General features: G+C 39.9%; 1 protein-coding gene across 3 annotated transcripts in view; it reads left to right on the top strand.

The window, feature by feature from the left end:
* Positions 1-10,540, top strand: part of ulk2 (unc-51 like autophagy activating kinase 2) — a 44,962-nt gene extending 34,422 nt beyond the window's left edge. Inside the window, exons 18-27 of one of the 3 annotated variants that reach the window (XM_079823977.1) lie at positions 297-568; positions 655-851; positions 1,317-1,426; positions 1,636-1,770; positions 1,929-2,140; positions 4,818-4,996; positions 5,089-5,207; positions 5,990-6,147; positions 6,235-6,370; positions 8,681-10,540. In XM_079823977.1, the coding sequence (XP_079680103.1) occupies positions 297-568; positions 655-851; positions 1,317-1,426; positions 1,636-1,770; positions 1,929-2,140; positions 4,818-4,996; positions 5,089-5,207; positions 5,990-6,147; positions 6,235-6,370; positions 8,681-8,745 (1,583 nt within the window). In that variant the 3' untranslated portion in view covers positions 8,746-10,540. The remainder of the gene's footprint in view (positions 1-296; positions 569-654; positions 852-1,316; positions 1,427-1,635; positions 1,771-1,928; positions 2,141-4,817; positions 4,997-5,088; positions 5,208-5,989; positions 6,148-6,234; positions 6,371-8,680) is intronic. The other 2 variants (XM_079823978.1, XM_079823979.1) reach the window with 2 other exon arrangements.
* The last annotated feature ends 6,871 nt before the right edge of the window (positions 10,541-17,411 follow it).

The raw sequence follows: 17,411 nt of genomic DNA, 5'->3' as shown, positions 1-17,411 counted from the left end.
AAATGTTTAATTACAAATACATTAATATTATACCTTAAAATAGAGGTATAATGACCGGTGAAAGCAACAGACTTCTCACTGGAGATGTATACAGGTCTTCTCCAATCATTTAGTCTGCTTAAACCCGCCCGTTTCTCTAAATTCACGTTCATCTGCCTTCAATTTTGAGTGCAATGCCCACACCTCAAAATCCAATCAGTAGCAGTCTGTTACAGTCGCGATATGGAAGAAAAGATCTGTCGCTACTTTAATTTCATTTCAATTTCATTAAACCAAGGACACTTTTTATGTTTTAGGTTCCCCTGTGCCGTCCTCTCAATTACTGGGCACTCGTCTTCAGAGTGCGCCCACGCTGACTGACATCTACCAGAACAAGCAGAAGCTCCACAAGCAGCTGTCTGACCCCGTGCACCCCACCTCATCCGCCTACCCCACCAGCCACTCCCCTCAGTTCGGTCGCCCCGGCAATCTAGGCACCTCCCCAACCAAGCACCTTGGCTCCTCCCCTCGCTCCTCTGACTGGCTAACAAAGTCACCGCTGCCCACCATCATCGGCTCACCCACTAAGGTAAGCTGTAGGAGTTGTCAGTTAAATGTCTTTCTGGTCTAAATCGAGAGCTTTTGACATTAATAATAAAATTTCATGTCATCTAGGCAACCGCTCCGTTCAAAATTCCAAAAACTCAAGCCTCGTGCAACCTCCTGGCCTTGGCCTCTCAGCAGGGTATAGCCGACAGCCCCAGCCCAATCAGGATGCTGATGGATGGACGGGACCTCTGTGCACATCACTGCTTGGCATATCCCAGCAGCCAACAGCCTGCTCCAGAGGCCAGCAAGACTTCCTTTGGCAGGTCGGGCAAAAGTTTGTTCAAACAACATTTGATATGCGTACTGCATAATAATATGCATAGTAATATTCACCACCGTTCAAATCTTTGGGATCAGTAAAATTATGATTATTTTTCTTTTAGAAATGAATACTTTTATTTAGCTAGTATGCAAAGGATGTTTTCAACACTGCTGAAACTACTCCTTATTTATACATTTTTTAAGTAAATTTAAATTGCAACAGGACAATTGAGTCATTATTATATCAGGACACTGACATTTGTGACTTTATGCCCCACACAAATATCATACAATAAAAATGATAAAACATAATCAAAGAAGGAATGTATTGCATGTCATTGTTTGCATTTGTTATTTATTTGAATAAATGAATAGATTTGCACAATAAATAAGTGTCATGTCATTGACCCCTGTATTATAAATTCCATATGCATATAAAATCAAGCTGAACTTGTTTATTTCCTCAGGTCTGTAAGTGCTGGCAGACTGTCTGAGCAGCCGGTACGGATCACTTTGGGAGGACAGCCGTACAAGGGCAGCACAGACAGCCTCAACACAGAGAGGCCCATGGACACAGGTAGCCCCCTGTTGTCATTTTGCTATGTTTTTTTTCCGTAAAGTCCGGTTTTTAATACCAATACAATTTTATTTCTGCTAATTGTAACCCCATTGACATCATTTGAGCTTCTCCTGAAAGCTTCTGGCCTGCATGAATTGCTCTGATTGGCTGCCAGTGTTTGTATATGTTAGCCTGTGAGTGACCCCTGTGTGTGCATCCCTCCCCAGCCCCACCAGGGACTTGCGGTTTGGCAGTGGGGGGGGCAAGTCCCCGCAACGTTGTGTTCACGGTGGGCTCGCCCCCCAACAGCAGCACCCCTCCCACTTGCAGCCATCTCGCCTCCCGCCCGCGCACCACCTCAGGTGAGGGGCATCACCTCATAAACCCGCCCCGTATACCACTGCTTCAGCTGCCACACTACATGTTTTAATGCCACAAGATTAACCTGAAGCTTATAGATTCCTAACTCAAGTAGTCTCTAAGGACTATGTGGATGATTTCTGTGTCTATGTGTCCGCAGTAGGCTCCAACAGCTCTGCCGGATCGCTGTGCTCCACCAGCGGAAAGGTGTACATGGGCTCTCCCCCGGGCATGACCATCGGCAGCTCCTCGCCAGGAGCGGATGCGGCTCCCAGCAGCCTGCGCTATGTCCCTTACGGCACCTCCCCGCCCAGCTTGGATGGCTTCATCACCTTTGAAGCACCAGAACTGCCAGAGGAGACACTGATGGAGGTGAGAGAGCTAACATGTAGAGTAGGGATTGCACGACTGATTTTATTTTTCTAATGAAATCATTTAGTCTGTGTTTACTTTAAGACAATGACACACAACATGCCATATATTATCAGCTGTCTCGGAGGCACAGATATTCAAATTCTAATGTCCAATCTAAGAATTGATTAGAATTATTACGCAGGAATGAGAGAATAGTTCCTAGCCATATCTGTCTAGAAAATCGCAACTTTTCATTTTCCGTCGGTCTTAGTACACGATGTAACTATCACAAATAGGAAAAAATGTAAATAGGAAAATTTTGTCACTTATTGAGCAGTAGGCTAGCTGGAGCCATTTACCTCCAGTCTTTGTGCTAAGCTAGGCTAGCAGTGCGTCAGACAGAGTTATGGCACACACGGAGATGAGAATGGTACATATGGACTTATCTAACTTAGGGGGATACGGCGAATAAGCTAAAGTCACAAAAAGTCCTTTAAATGTTCCTTTAAACATTTATGAGATTTTGAGATTAGCTAAATATTACATTTAGGGCCAGATTTACTAACAGCTTGCGCCAACACAAACCCTCTTTTGCCGTTAAAAAAGTACTGTCAGGATTTACCTAAGATACGCAGTGAAAAATTTGCGCTGAAAAGGTGTGGGCACAGTTAAAGTTATAATTAAATAATTAACTTTAAATAAGTGTTAGATGTGTAAGGGAAATCAAAATGTTAAAATAAGGGAAATGAGTTTTAACAATTATATATTCAATGTTGGCAATTAGGGATGAAACGGTATGGAAATTTAACATCACGATTATAGTGACCCAAATTATCAAGGTTATCAATATTATCACGGTTTTGTTCAAACGAGATGAAAGTGTTCAAAAAGAACCGATGCACACACTTAAAAAATTTCAACAAGTTTTATATTTGAAAATCAACAAACAACAAATAACTAAAGCAGCTCTATGCACTTTTTTAAGCTAGATTCTATTCTGTGGTATTTCCTTCCTTATAATGGCCGTCGTCAATAGCAACGCATAACGCATAAATAATAATAATTTGTCGTAAATATAATCTCTAATATTATCTCTGTAAATATATTCTCAAGCAATATTCTCATCAGTGTTCAGCAATGATGCATTTAAATCTAGCATATTTTGTGTAAGAGCCCAAACAGTATCCAAGTGAAATAATGCATATCCATATTTCCACATGATTTGACAGTTTATTTTATTAAATATCAAAATTTGTGCATCATACCTGACACCTAAATGATCACTTTACAGTCAGTTTTATGACTGTCATTCTCTTCAAATGCTAGTGAAGTTTGAAACGTGTATAACGTTACCAAAGTTGTATGTAACTTTAGAGACGGTCCCTAAATTCGCCAGTGTTATGCTAGTCATATCAGATGCGCTGTGGTTCTGCTGTGTTTTTTAAACCATTTTCGCTACTGAAATAGAACAAAAACTGTCGACCTATGATGAGTGAATCTCTTGCGTACATCGCACATTTATCTCTGATCTGAGTGTAGATTTCAGCGAGTGAGAGCGGCGCGCGCTCTAAACATAACTCTGGCTAATCTGAACGCCTCTGATTATGAGACATTGCATTCATAAACTCAATAGAAAAACCTGTGAGTGGTTATAATGCGCAACGTGATTATAAAAGATGGCTTTTGAGAAGACTATAATAAGTTCAACAACCAGAGTGGCTAGTGTGCAGCCGAAATAACGTTAACTTACACCCGCAAATGGCGGTTGTTAATGTCAAGCCCTGATTATTATCCCTTAAATGTAACCCTAGTCTTGTCTGAATTTGTTTGTTCGCTTCACATTATTATTTCCCAGACGTAGTTTTGGTATTGAGGTCAAAGTCCACTTGCCTTGCGCTCGTAGTTTTGAAGTGTTTCCCCTATTACAGCGACTTTCTTCAGGCATGTTCTGCAGACAGGGTGACCATCTGCGATTAAGTTTCCCTCGGGACTTTTGTAAAAGCCAAAATATGACAACGCCTCAGATTTGTTCCTTTTAAAAATCTGAATAATCTCCCAGCGCTTCACTGCCTTCTGCCATTTCTTCTCATTCAAAAAACAGCGGTGCGGTGCGCCTACGTCAGACTGACGCTGACTGGACAAGATTTACCGCGAGTTTTCACAATCGTGATAATCACACGCGGTTTTAATGATAATTAATTTTTTTACGATATTACTAACGTCACTACATTTTATCGTGGTAATCGTTTCATCCCTATTGGCAATACCAGTAAATAATTAAAAAAAACTCTAATATTGGCAAACTAAAGACCTGTGACTGTGACATGTCAACTAGCAGTGTTGTTATTGCTAACCAAAACTAAAACTATTGAAACAAAGCTAAAATAAAATAAAGTTTGCAATAACATACATTTAAGTTGAAGTGTTAAAATCACTAAAACTAAAATAATAAAAGCTAAATAGAAATATGTAGAAAAAAAACCCTGAAAATATAAAAATAAAAGCTAATTCAAAAAAATGAATAAATACTATAATAGTATATATAAATAATACTAAAGTAACACTGGTGATCTAGTTGCTGAATCCTGTATACTGGTCATACACATCAATTCATCCTGTTACACACAGAGAACAGTCTGTACTGGATAAAGCTTTTCTTGGGAAACACTAACAGGTTTATGTGTGTGTTTGGCAGCGAGAGCACACAGACACCTTGATGCACCTGCGGATGATGCTGTCCTTTACGGATTGTGTGCTGGAGATCGCTTCTCTACGGGCCGGAGGACCTGATCTGGGTGCGTCCGCCGCCTCTCTCTATCCGCCTCAGGACAGCGTGGTGGTGGATCAGATCAGTCAGCTCAGTAAGGAGTGGGGGTAAGAACAGTGGGCACGAACACACGGAACCTTTAACAATGACACTTCGTGGCATACAGTATATATAATGCTTTGATCATCATCTCACACAGGCAGGTGGAGCAGCTGGTGTTGTATATGAAAGCCGCACAGCTGCTGGCCTCCTCGCTGCACTTGGCCAAAGCTCAGATCAAGTCTGCCAAGCTCAATCCTTCCACGGCCGTCAAACAAGGTGAGCTGCTCCAAAAGTGTGTATGTATATGTGAGGTTGAATTGTTGTAGTCAACCACTTCCCCTGAGCCCTAAAATTATTATTAGGACTTGTGTGCAGGGTTCCCATCATCATCGTCATCAAAAAAAATAAAAATTGAGCCTGGTGGACTGATGGATTTAATACAATAATAAATAAGAAAATAGTAAAAACTATGTAGTTAAATTTGTGATATTAAGTTAAAATGATTAAATAAATTATTTTAAATGATTTAAAACAAGCTAAAACGTAAATATCAATATTTAAACAGACATCATTGATATTTCATTCATTCCCTCAGCAACTGTCATTTTATTTAAGGGCCAAGTCTTGGAAAATCTTGATATATTTGAGGAAATTTCAAAAGTCATGAAAATGAATAAAATCCTAATAAGTCATGGGCATTTTAAAAATTGTATATACAATGTTCTAGTTATATCAAATAAAAAAAGCTATTTGTCAGTAAAAAGAAAATAAAATCTTGAGTAAAAAGTGTAAACTCTAAAAAAACATTTAGTTATTGAAACATCTGGAGTTATGAAATGTAATGAATTAAATTATTCATAATTATTTTTATTGATTTTAATATATTGTGACTGCTAGTTTCTGTAAATAAAGTTTGAAAATGAGCAATTTGTTGTTACAGCAGAAGTACCAGAAATATATTGGGGGCCTTCAAACGGGAGTCAAAAAGTTTGAGAATCACTGATATAGAGTAACGAATGAAATGAGAGAATAACATGTACCTTTTCTCTGAATTTCAGTGGTCAAGAGTCTGAACGAGCGCTACAAGAGCTGCATTTCCCTGTGCCGCCGCCTCACCGACAAACTCAACCACTTCTTCTCTGACAAACAGCGGTTTGTGGACGAGATCAACAGCGTAACAGCTGAGAAGCTCATTTATAACCATGCTGTAGAGATGGTGAGTGAGGATGATCATGGCGGCATTGCTTTGTTGCGTGATTTTAGCGGCTAACATTGGTGACATGATGGTGTATGTGTGTAACAGGTGCAGTCGGCCGCGCTAGACGAGATGTTTCAGCAGACAGAGGACATCGCATATCGCTACAACAAGGCATCCATGCTGCTGGAAGGCCTGGCCAAGATCCTCCAGGACCCAGCTGATGTAGAGAACGTCATCAAATGTGAGTGAATTTAAAAATGTAAAATGTTTTAACCCTTTGGTGCTGCTCATGTGACAGTCAACAGTGATGCCAGTAACGCGTTACTCTAATCTGACTACTTTTTTCCAGTAACGGGTAATCTAACGCGTTACTATTTCCAAACCAGTAATCAGATTAAAGTAACTTATCCAAGTCACTGTGAGTTACTATTTTAGTCATTTTCCTTTGTAAAAATAAATATTTTTGCTTTCTTCTTGCGTCTCGGGGAGAGTATTTATATTAAGTGAAGTCAAGACTGTCTTTATTAATTTTTTTATTAAAACCTTTTTTTTAGGAAATATTTTTTAATTTCAACTTAAAATGTCAGGAGATACATTGTTGACGTTACTGTTCAAAATGCACTTCTAATAAAGTGAGTGTTGGCAAAAACGGTTGTCATTTCTATGTTGAGGCGGCAGGGGTGTTGTCGGCAACTGCTGAATGTAACTAATAAAGTAACTTGTAATCTAACTTAGTTACTTTTAAAATCAAGTAATCTGTAAAGTAACTAAGTTACTTCTTAAAGGAGTAATCAGTAATCAGATTACTTTTTCAAAGTAACTGTGGCAACACTGACAGTCAAAACATTGAATACTAAAAGATACACTTTTAGAACAGAGAATTTTTGTAATAAATGTTGTTTTATTGCTACACTACTATTTGTATTTATTATTTTTGCTCAGCATACAGTTAGGATCAAATATAGGCTGGTGCTTCATCACAAGTTCTAGAAGTTAATAGAATTGTTAAGGAACATTGTTATTGTAGTTGTTAACGAAATATTAGATGAAAAATGTTTCCTTGGCAATGGCAACTACTAAAATTAAGTTTAAGTACTAAAATTACAACAACAACAAAAATATAGCTTCATAGATATATTCAGTAAAAACTAATAAAAATGACTAAAGCACATCAAATTTCAAACATTTACATTAAAATTTAAATGAAAACTGATAATATAAAAATCTTAATTCAAAATCTTAATAAATATTGATTAAAATATCAAAACACTAGAACAATGTTATATATTTTGTTAACTTGTGTACTTACATCAAGGCCGTAACCATGTCTTGAACATTGGGGGGGGGGGGGGGGGGGGGGGGGGCAATAAAAAAAAAATGTATAAAGCATAAAGAAACAGAACAGTGAACGAAATTCTAGGTCTAATAATAGTTGGGAAATAATCCTTTTGGGACTATTTGCAAACAAAATTTGCATTCATTTACGTCAAATAAATTACTAGTCCCGAGATTCTTCGCATTAGTGAATACATACATAGATCTGCTATTGACATTTGAATTCCCTAGTGGTCTGGTGGTAGATTTTTTGTAAACCGTGTCAAAGGTTCCAGGTTTTAATCCGCCCCCATATAGTTTTTTTTTTTTTCCTCTTCATTAAAATCAAAGATGTTCATCAAAGATTGTACATTAAGAGCAGGGACACGTTTGTGTCCATTTTGTTTAGTGATTTCACTGGAAAGAATAGAGTTAAGTGATAGATTGACATGCTTGTCTGTATGAAGACTGTGCACGAGCCAAAAGAGAACGTAAACCCCGCCTACTTTGATTTGATTGGCCATCTCAATAATTTTTACATTGACGAGTGCCGTTAGACCACTGAGGCAAATCAGGCTAAAAATTTAACTTTTAAACCTTCATCCTAACAAAATATAGGAGGGGGGGGCAGTTTGGCCATTTCTAATTATTGAAACTTGGCCCCTCAATGTCTATGGTGGTTACGGCCCTGACTTACATTATCCCAAATGTTTCCAAGAATATTTAAATCCCGAGAAATAAGCAATTTTAACCAAGACACGGACCGTGTCTGTGCGTTGCCTACAAATGATATCATATCCGGTACCCGGGAAGCGTTCGTCCGCGGCATAAAAGCTTGACTGCTCTCGAGCCGCGTGTCACGATTGTTTCTCATTAGTAATCGCTCCAGCGGCCTCGTTCCGCTCCAACGGCTTTCAGCCCCATCCTGCTTCATACTGCAATAACGTCAATAAATCTATACTACATTAGCTCATCCATGAATATGATTTCTGCCAGAGTCCCATAGGATTCCCATGATTCTGCAAAATCAAGGCGTCATCAAGCTACGGCTTTGTTTTTTTAATAAGTGATCTCTAGCGGTGAAAATTACGTATTGTGCCTTTAAAAACACACCGAGTCGTAGTAGTTTATAAATAATACTAAAACAACACTGCTGGAATCATTTAGATCCAGAATTGTTAATACATCTTTGTTTTATGCGTCTAACATCTTTTCTCTTTGCGCTTCCTTTGCACAGACAAGGCAAGTGTGGACCGGAGGATCTCCGCCTTGTGTTACTGCACCGTTACCCTGTATGAATAAAGAGCGCGATCTGTGAAAACACTCCAGGGACCATCATCTTCTCCAACTACAGAGAAGACTAAACAAATCCCTTGTTTTTGTTCTGTAGCAGTCAAAGCACTTTCCGTTCCTTTTGATTCCTTTCAATCACAAGCAACAGACCAAGTATTACAATTTTTTTGCAGACGACATTTTGAGAAGGACGTGCACAAGTTCACTACCAAAGATGAAAACTAAACAAGAGACTTTATCCTGCACCTGCATTTAGATCCATCTTCTGTTTTTTTACATAAACTGAAAGGATTTTGGACTGGGAATCTCCAGAGGCCCAACAATGAACGTCAATGCGAATCAGTTCATCTTATTGTTTTATACTGCACTCTATTGCTCGGATTATTTATTGGTTTTAGAAAGATACGCTAGTGTTATTGATGATAGTGTTGAAAGAAGCCCAAGGTTGGACTGTAATTACCGGTACCACACATACACAGTCACGTGGTTGAACTTAGGAGGAATCCGTAGTATTTACAAAATCAGTTTTGAAGCAAATGCACTTTATTGAGGCAGATGTGGAAGACGCTTGTCCTAGAACATCTGGGAGAAGGCGGAGATGATGATCCCTCCATCCGTCTCCGAGATCGGCGTGTGGCTCCAGCTGCTTCTCATTTCCATATCTGAAATCGTCTGAAAATGAGTGTCTGGAAGGCCCGTGAGCATCAGGTTGGACATTGGCGTCGCATAACAGCCTCGTGGTGAATCGTACATAATGGTCAAAATACTTGAGTCGTTACTTACCTTTTGATTCAGCCGTACTGAAACGTTTTTATGTTCATATTAATACTGTAGCTTTTTTTAACCGACATGCGTGAGCTGTAAATACTTGTACATTCTACGTGTGTGTTTTTATTTTGGAGTGAATGTGAGCGAACGCAGCTTGATCGAAGACGGTGGATGCTGCCGCCACCACCCCTGCCTCTCAGATTAAGAGCACAAGATTTCCTTGTTTTTAGGTTTTTTATTTCGTTGTAGAGGTAATAGGAAAACTTCCACAGATCCTTCGAGGCCTCGCGTAAGACTCGAGACCTCACTTTGCATGGCAGCTCTTGAATAACGCCCATGAATATCGTGTGTACGACAATACATTGACTGCGCGGGACGTGGATGTTGCAGGTAAATGGGAGAGAGCGCGGCCCACTGCCAGGCTCTGCTTTTCCCCATTCGTCCACTGCCCTCAGGACAGTGTTTGTGTAACTGCCCTTCCCAGATACAGTGGCCAGTTTCAGGATACTGAAGAACTGAAAGCATGACTTCGGGTAGTCTACTTTCACTTGTACATCTTTTCGGACACCCCGCTCCCTCTCTCCTGCACTCTGCCTGTGTTTTTATTTTTAATAATGGCCCCTTGTGAGCCTACAAAGCCTTTACTGTACAGAAAAAGAAGGCTGATGTCCTTTCTGCCACTTTGTTATACAAAATCCATGCATATCTGTAGTTGTAGGACTTCCTTATCCAGGTGTGATCCGAACTGTGTACAGATGATCCATTAGAGAAGACTAGTACAGAGCACATGTACCTGTGGAACATTAGAATGTACTTGCCCTTCGGTTTGAATATTTCCCTTTCCGAATAAACTCTTACAACCAGCCTATCACAGCCCAACGGGACACGATCACGGTCGATGCAGCCTGAAGGTTCATGCTCCCTTGACTTTCAGTGACAAAATGTTTTAATCAGTTTGTGTTTTACCAAGGGCATCTATGTTGTCTGAAACTGTAGAAATACAGCTTTTATTAAACAAATCAATTTTATCCTGTTATCTGAGTCTCTGATTATGTGCTTTGTAAAAGTATGCTGTATTTGTTACAAATGAAGTATTGAAAGTTGCAGCAGGGGTGAGATTTTTTCTTTTTTTACATTATTTAGTTGCATTTTGGCCGTTCATTGACACACCAACAGCTTTTGGGGGGGGCCTGGAAACGCAAACTTTTGATAACGTGCTTTTGGAAACATTATCATCTCAACTACAAAAACGTGAATTTGTGAAAATGGTGACGTCATGTAGCCTAGAAATCTAGACGCACCCTAGCGGCAGCAGTCATTTGCAGCCAGTGTCGTCTAGCAACTCTCCGTTGGCTTGGGAGCTGGAAAAAAACAAACTCTGGTCAGGCCAATCACATCGTGTATAGAGTCGGAGGGCGGGCTTAACATAATGACTGCAGAGTTGACGCGGTTCCGCGTGCTACTTGTAAACAAAGAAGCTGGCGAACAGCGGTCTTTCGAATCGGCTTTGGCTGTGATTCTGGAAGACTTGGAGTTGAGCTTTTCTTTGAGAAAAGAACAGAAGTCATTCTTAAGAAAGGAAGATGTATTCAGAGTTTTGCCAACCGGATACGGCGAAAGTTTAATCTATCAACTAGCTCTGCTTCACCTTCTTCATTGCTCTGGTTGGTTGTAGCGCTATCCTATTGCGTGCAGAGGGAATTTGAAAGACAACCGTTTATCCCGACCCTCGGATTGAGCCCTGCCAATGGTGAGTTCCCAGACCCAACATCTTGATGTGGGTCTGGCTTGTCAGCCTAGACGTCATGCGCATTACAAAGTAGTTTTCGCTGATCTGTGTGAACGGATATTATTTTGACAACGTTGTTGTCTGTAAGTGAAAAACGCAAAGAAAAACCTTTTCCGCATTAGTACATCGTAACAACATAAACCCTCAGAAATGAGTTCAAGAACCAAAGTGACAATTTGAACATTTTAAGCTTGCATGCAAATTTAATATTTGAAGACTCAGTTCACACTGATTCTGCGATTGTTTTACATCACAAATTTCATCTGTTTTTATGAACCGTTAAACAGATTTATTGAAATTATATAAGAACTCTCAGGACATAAAAGTGCCAGATTTTGTGCGATTGGAGAACGAGACAGAACCGGTCTGTAAGAAGAATTATTTGTCAGTTGTGGTGAATTGACCCCTTCTAGATTCCACCTCAAAGTCCCCACCCTTACAAAAAAGTTAATTTTATTAATACTTAAGTGAATTATATGTAGTAAGTGTATAATATATTAGGTGTATAACTTGTAAGTGTACTTACTTACTTTAAGTGTAACAAGGGGAAAAAAGCATTGCAGTAGGCTAAATCGCGATAATTAAATCTAACGATCGCTTATCATATAACGTCAAACCATGTTCATTATACTTTGTTTTCAAATTGTTAATGTTAACAACATCAGCATAGCGTGACTACATTTAAAGGGATAGTTCACCCAAAAATGAAAATTCTGTCATCATTTACTCACCCTCAAGTTGTTCCAAACCTGTATGAGTTTCTTTGTTCTGCTGAACACAAAAGAAGATATTTAGAAGAATGTTTGTAACAAAGCAGATAGAGCAACCATTGACTACCATAGTAGGGAAAAAAATACTATGGTAGTCAATGGTTGCTCTATCTGCTTTGTTACAAACATTCTTCTAAATATCTTCTTTTGGGTGAACTATCCCTTTAATGTGTATTAGGGCTACCTGTAGTTTAGTTTCCATTTCTGTGCAGTCTAATTTCTAAATGCCATATACCAACAAATGAATGTGGAGTAGAGGTGAATTGCTCCGTCTCATAGCTAGCACAAAATAATTTATATTTACCATAATGCAAAACGAGAGGCACAACAAAGATAACTCTGTAACTGTATGAATTAAAGGGGTCATGAACTGGCTTTTAAAAAAATTGCATTCTGTATGTCTGAGGTAAATGTATGACGTTCGCATGGTTTTTACATCCAGAAACATAATGAATAAGTAATAGGCTATTTTCTGCCTTGGTTTTGAGGCTCTCTGAAAAACGCTCTATTTGAACGGGCGTGCCGCACTGAAGACTTGGAAGTAAACGCCCACGGCTAGGATTGGATAAGATTTGCACCGTTCCTGTCGGATCCAATATAGAAGGCACAGCATTGTATTTTAATCTCAACATGTCTGCAAATCCAGTCTCGACCTGTATCTTGTTTACAATCGTTTCTGCGGTGAAATGAAGCGAACAAACACGCAATGTCTTACGCACGTGAGTTAGAACCGGCATGTTTATTGCTCGGTAGCGACCCGTTTAGCACCACGAGTCAGAGGGCGAGCTTGAGGCGGTGCTTCTGTATTCTATGACCTCAGTGGTCGACATATTCTGAGATTGAGCGTTTTCTGGGCCTGGTGTCAATAAAAGATTTTCTTTGACTGACAAGGACGTTTTCAACTCAATTCATTTCTCAATTCATCACCCCTTTAAGCGAACAAGTGTGCTTCTATTACATAATTTAACCATTGAAATGTCTTGTCCAGCAGAAAAAAAGTGGTCTCTGCGTCCGTTTTGAACCCATTTAAAACACGGTGTTCACGCCACCTTTCAAAAGCCTTTTTTATCCTTGTTTTCGCATGGGCCCGGTTGAAGTCTCTTTTTTTCTGTAGCCAGAAACTATAGCTCCCTAGTTCAGTAGTCAGGGCACTGATCAGGGAGTCAGCCCATTGACTTATGTCCTGATCAGTGCCCTGACTATTGAACTAGGCAGCTGATTGAGACGCACCCCGAAAGTCCGAAGTCTTTCGCATTTTACAACGGGTGTTTTTTTAAACGGATTGCAGCTTTAAGTATACTACTATGTTCCTATTTATGTTTTAATTATATTAACTGTACCTTTTAACTGTATTTTAAGTAGATTCATATGTACACTAAAAAAATTCACATACTCAGAATTGGGAACATATCTGCTTTCTTTATAAACCAATATTTATCCACATTACTATGTGGAAAAGGGTATTTAATAGGCTCAGTCAAAAGAATAAACACAACAAGCCAAGCATACTTAGAATACTTTATACTTTTAATCTCGAGCAAAATAGAGTATAGACCTAATACTTTGACTTTTATGTCAGTATACATACTCTCTCACTTCACCCTGCTGCCATCTGGTAAGCGCTTCCGTAGCCTGATGGCAAAGACTGAAAGACTCAGGAGGAGTTTCTTCCCCCAGGCCATCAGACTCCTGAACTCAGTCACGTGACTCACTTCACCCCCGCACACGCATAAACATACGGTCTTTCAACATTAACATCCACATACTGCAATTGCACTGCACTTTACGTCCCTATTGTTACTGCGTAACAACCTGTAATAAACCTTGCACATTATACTTCTTTATATATACATATTATATATTTTATGTTAACCACTTATTTTTAAGTCTACAGTTTATCTCACTTATCATATCCACATATTTTTTATATTTTTATTTTTATCTTATTTCCTATTTTTATCTTTTACTTGATTTATTTATAATTCTACTTATGTTAATACTTTTTATTCTAATTTTATTCTATTTCTATTTAATTTCTTGTAACTGTTATTTGCACTGTCCATGGAGCGGACCTGTTTACATTTCACTGCCAGTTGTATATTGTGTATATAACTGTGTATGTGACAAATAAAACTCTTGAATCTTGAATCTTGAAGTATAAGCCAAGTTTAGCCTACTTGAGTGCAATTTTAAAGCTACACTGTGTGATATTTTCCCCCATCTAGCGGTGAAAAGGTATATGACCATCCAGTGAATTTTATGCTGCGTCCCAATTCGCATACTATCCGTACTAAATAGTATTCGAAAAAAGAATTAGTATGTCCCAAATCTTAGTATGTTGAAAAGAGTATTCCAAAGATTCCCGGATGGTTTACTATTTCCGGTCAGAATCCGAAGTGCAGATCGATGCGCACTCTAACGGCTGATATTACCCACAACCCATTGCGAGATGGACGAGGATTCGATTAGAACTACAAACGCGGATAAAAAGTGTTAAAAAAAACTACAAACATGACGGTTACGCGAGTCTGACGGTTAAGTGGAGAGGATTAGATAAAGTGGTTTGAGTGAGCAATTATCAGTATTTAACCTGAATAAAAGATATTTATTCAATATTATCCACATTATATTTCACCTGCAGCAGCATTGAGAACTTTTGTAATGATACGTTTGGCCATTAACTTTGCAAACACATGAGAGGAGTCTAAAGACCCACGAAAGGCAGATCAATGAGCGACTACATTTCTCTCCGATACGGTAGGATATTAAATTTAAAGTGGGGAATTTTAACTGTGACGATGATTGACAGTTTAAACGGTGACAGGACGCACGTAACAGAGTCCGTTAAAGATGACGAAGTAGTATGTCCTAAAGCTTGCATACTCTTCTGCTACACACTCAAAAGTATGTACTTTTTCTTCACAAAAAGAGTACATACTTTTAGGACGTAGTATAAGTAGGCGAATTGGGACGCAGCCTTAGTTTCTGTTCCTCTCAATTCCGATTTCGTTTCAACTCCTACGGTGGCCGATTTAGTCCAAGATTAACATGGCTTCCAGTTCGACCTCGTCCACATTTGACACTGTGCCTGTGGGATATTCTGTGCGCAGTGGGATGGTTGGAACTCAACTGGCCTAATTATTCGGCTAGAAAGAACTGCAGCTAATCCAGAGTGAACTTTGATGATAGTAATGTTTATTCAGTCATCCAATTTCAAGGCATAAACAGGTTTGCGTGGATATGTACATAAATGTGGTTTCAGTGAGAGAACAAATAAGGATGGTAAATGATAATGACATGACAGAAGATACACAGTTAAGAACTGTATAACTATACTTATAAGTTACATTTGTATAATGTAACAGTAAACCAGAGCTTATTGTACCATATATAGGCGCTAAATGCAGCTGCATTAAAAGGAGCGGAGCTGCCGCTGCTGCTGCTAACAAGCGGTGTCGGATTACAAAAGTGTGTGCGCAGCTTTAGCACTGCCGTGCGCTCTGTAAAACAATTGTTAAAGGGGTGGTAAAACACATTCTTTTGAAGGCTTGACTGTGTTTGTGGGGTGCACTGTAACATGTGTTCATGCTTCGTTTAAAAAAAAATTGCCTTATTTTTCATATATTTGACCTTTATTCTACACTGCTCTGTCCCTCCTTGTAAAACGGTCTGATGCTTTCCGGGTTGTATGAAGCCAGTCCCTCAAAAATACGCGATGGGCTCAGATTGGTTAGCTGGCCCAGTGTGTTGTGATTCGCTAAACGCCTAGTGCACGTATGTCGGAAACGTCACGCCCCTTACCGGAGGCTGTGCTTTGGTCAGTGTTAGAAACAACGGCGTCAATAAAACCATACCAATCTGAGCCCGAATCAGACCCAGAACATTTGAGTGAAGATGATCGAGCAGAACCTGTTCAGTCCTCAAGAGTAAAGACTGCGGATCTATAATGATCGCTACTGAATGGCACTTTAACTTTTGTATTTTAGAACGATTATAGCCAAATATCTGTCGCAAGAACTAACCCAAAACAAACACTAAGCACTGGCTTTAACTAGTAAGTTAGCCAAATCACACACAGAACCATGTTTAGCATGCCTGTAGATAAACAATACATAAAAGCTCTAATCAAAGAATAATTTACACTAATGCCAGGTTCGCTGTTGAGATTTTAACGTTAGTGTTTGTAACGATAGGTGTTCGTCGGATAACGTTAAAGGCCTGTTCACACCGGGACGATTTTCGCACGCGTTTATCGCCGACGTTTAACGCCTCGGGACTAAACAATGGGCGCCAATGTGAGTGTTCACACCGACGCGCAAAACGCCAGGCGTAAAAGCGTCATTTTTAAAAAAACGCCTCGGGTTAGTTTTTTTATTTTGACGCGGCGCGTAAAAAACTGTCCGACCAATGAGATCAGCGCTTTTGTTCACGTGCCTGGAGCTGCTGAAGTGACAGTAAAACACGACTTGGTGGCGCTCGAGCACAAAACGGTCTTGCCGAGCACACATTGATACGATGAAGAAGTAGTAAGTAGACAAAGAAGAAGATGAACTGCTAATGCTGCTTGCCAGTTAGCAAAAAGTGTGTGAATGGTTTTGTCCATATACATAATATGTCTATGGTTTTGGCAAGCACGTAAATACTGTCCCTCTTCTCCTTTGTGTGACAAGCGAGTGTCAGAGGCTTAAAGTGCCGCAGCACCATCTTGTGTACCGGGAGCGCATCGACTGAATGTGCACGTTCACTCTGCGCAGCGCCAGTGAAAATCGCTTGGGTGTGAACACTCAAGACGCGCCGAAAAACGGCACGAAAAACGCTGGCGATAAGCGCGCGCGATATTCGTCCCGGTGTGTACAGGCCTTAAGTATGAATGAGCATTTAACAGACTGGTTTGCAGAACAGCGTTGTCATCTGTTTACTTCCTTGCTACAACCTATTACAGGGAAACACATCGATGAAAAATAAATCAGACTTACAGGTTGTGGCCCGTAAACAGCTTCTGTTTGTAAATCCAGCTTTCAGGACAAGCCGTTGTGCATATCCTGTATTGAACTCGCGAAGTTTGTGGAAGTTTGTGTTGTCCTCCGTGAAATGTGCAGCGCACGCGTCATGCATCCACGCACCGGCAGTGTTTTTTTCACGCAGCTGACGTTGAGCAAATCCGGCATTGAAATCGCGAAGACGGTGGATGTTTTCCTCTGTTAGATGTGCTGCAGGGAGCCCTGCGCGCGCCTGATTCCCCGCTGACTCAAACACACGTGCATATAACATGCTGTATGTTAAACGCTCTGCAACGCACCCCCGTCCCAAGGAAGGCTGAACAGAGCAAGTACCCCAGACCTGCAATC

Source organism: Gobio gobio, assembly GCF_949357685.1.
Source record: "Gobio gobio genome assembly, chromosome: 8".
In the NCBI taxonomy this organism is placed as follows: Eukaryota; Metazoa; Chordata; class Actinopteri; order Cypriniformes; family Gobionidae; genus Gobio; species Gobio gobio.
The sequence above is the reverse complement of the archived record's forward strand: the minus strand, read 5'-3'. Positions and strand labels throughout refer to the sequence as shown.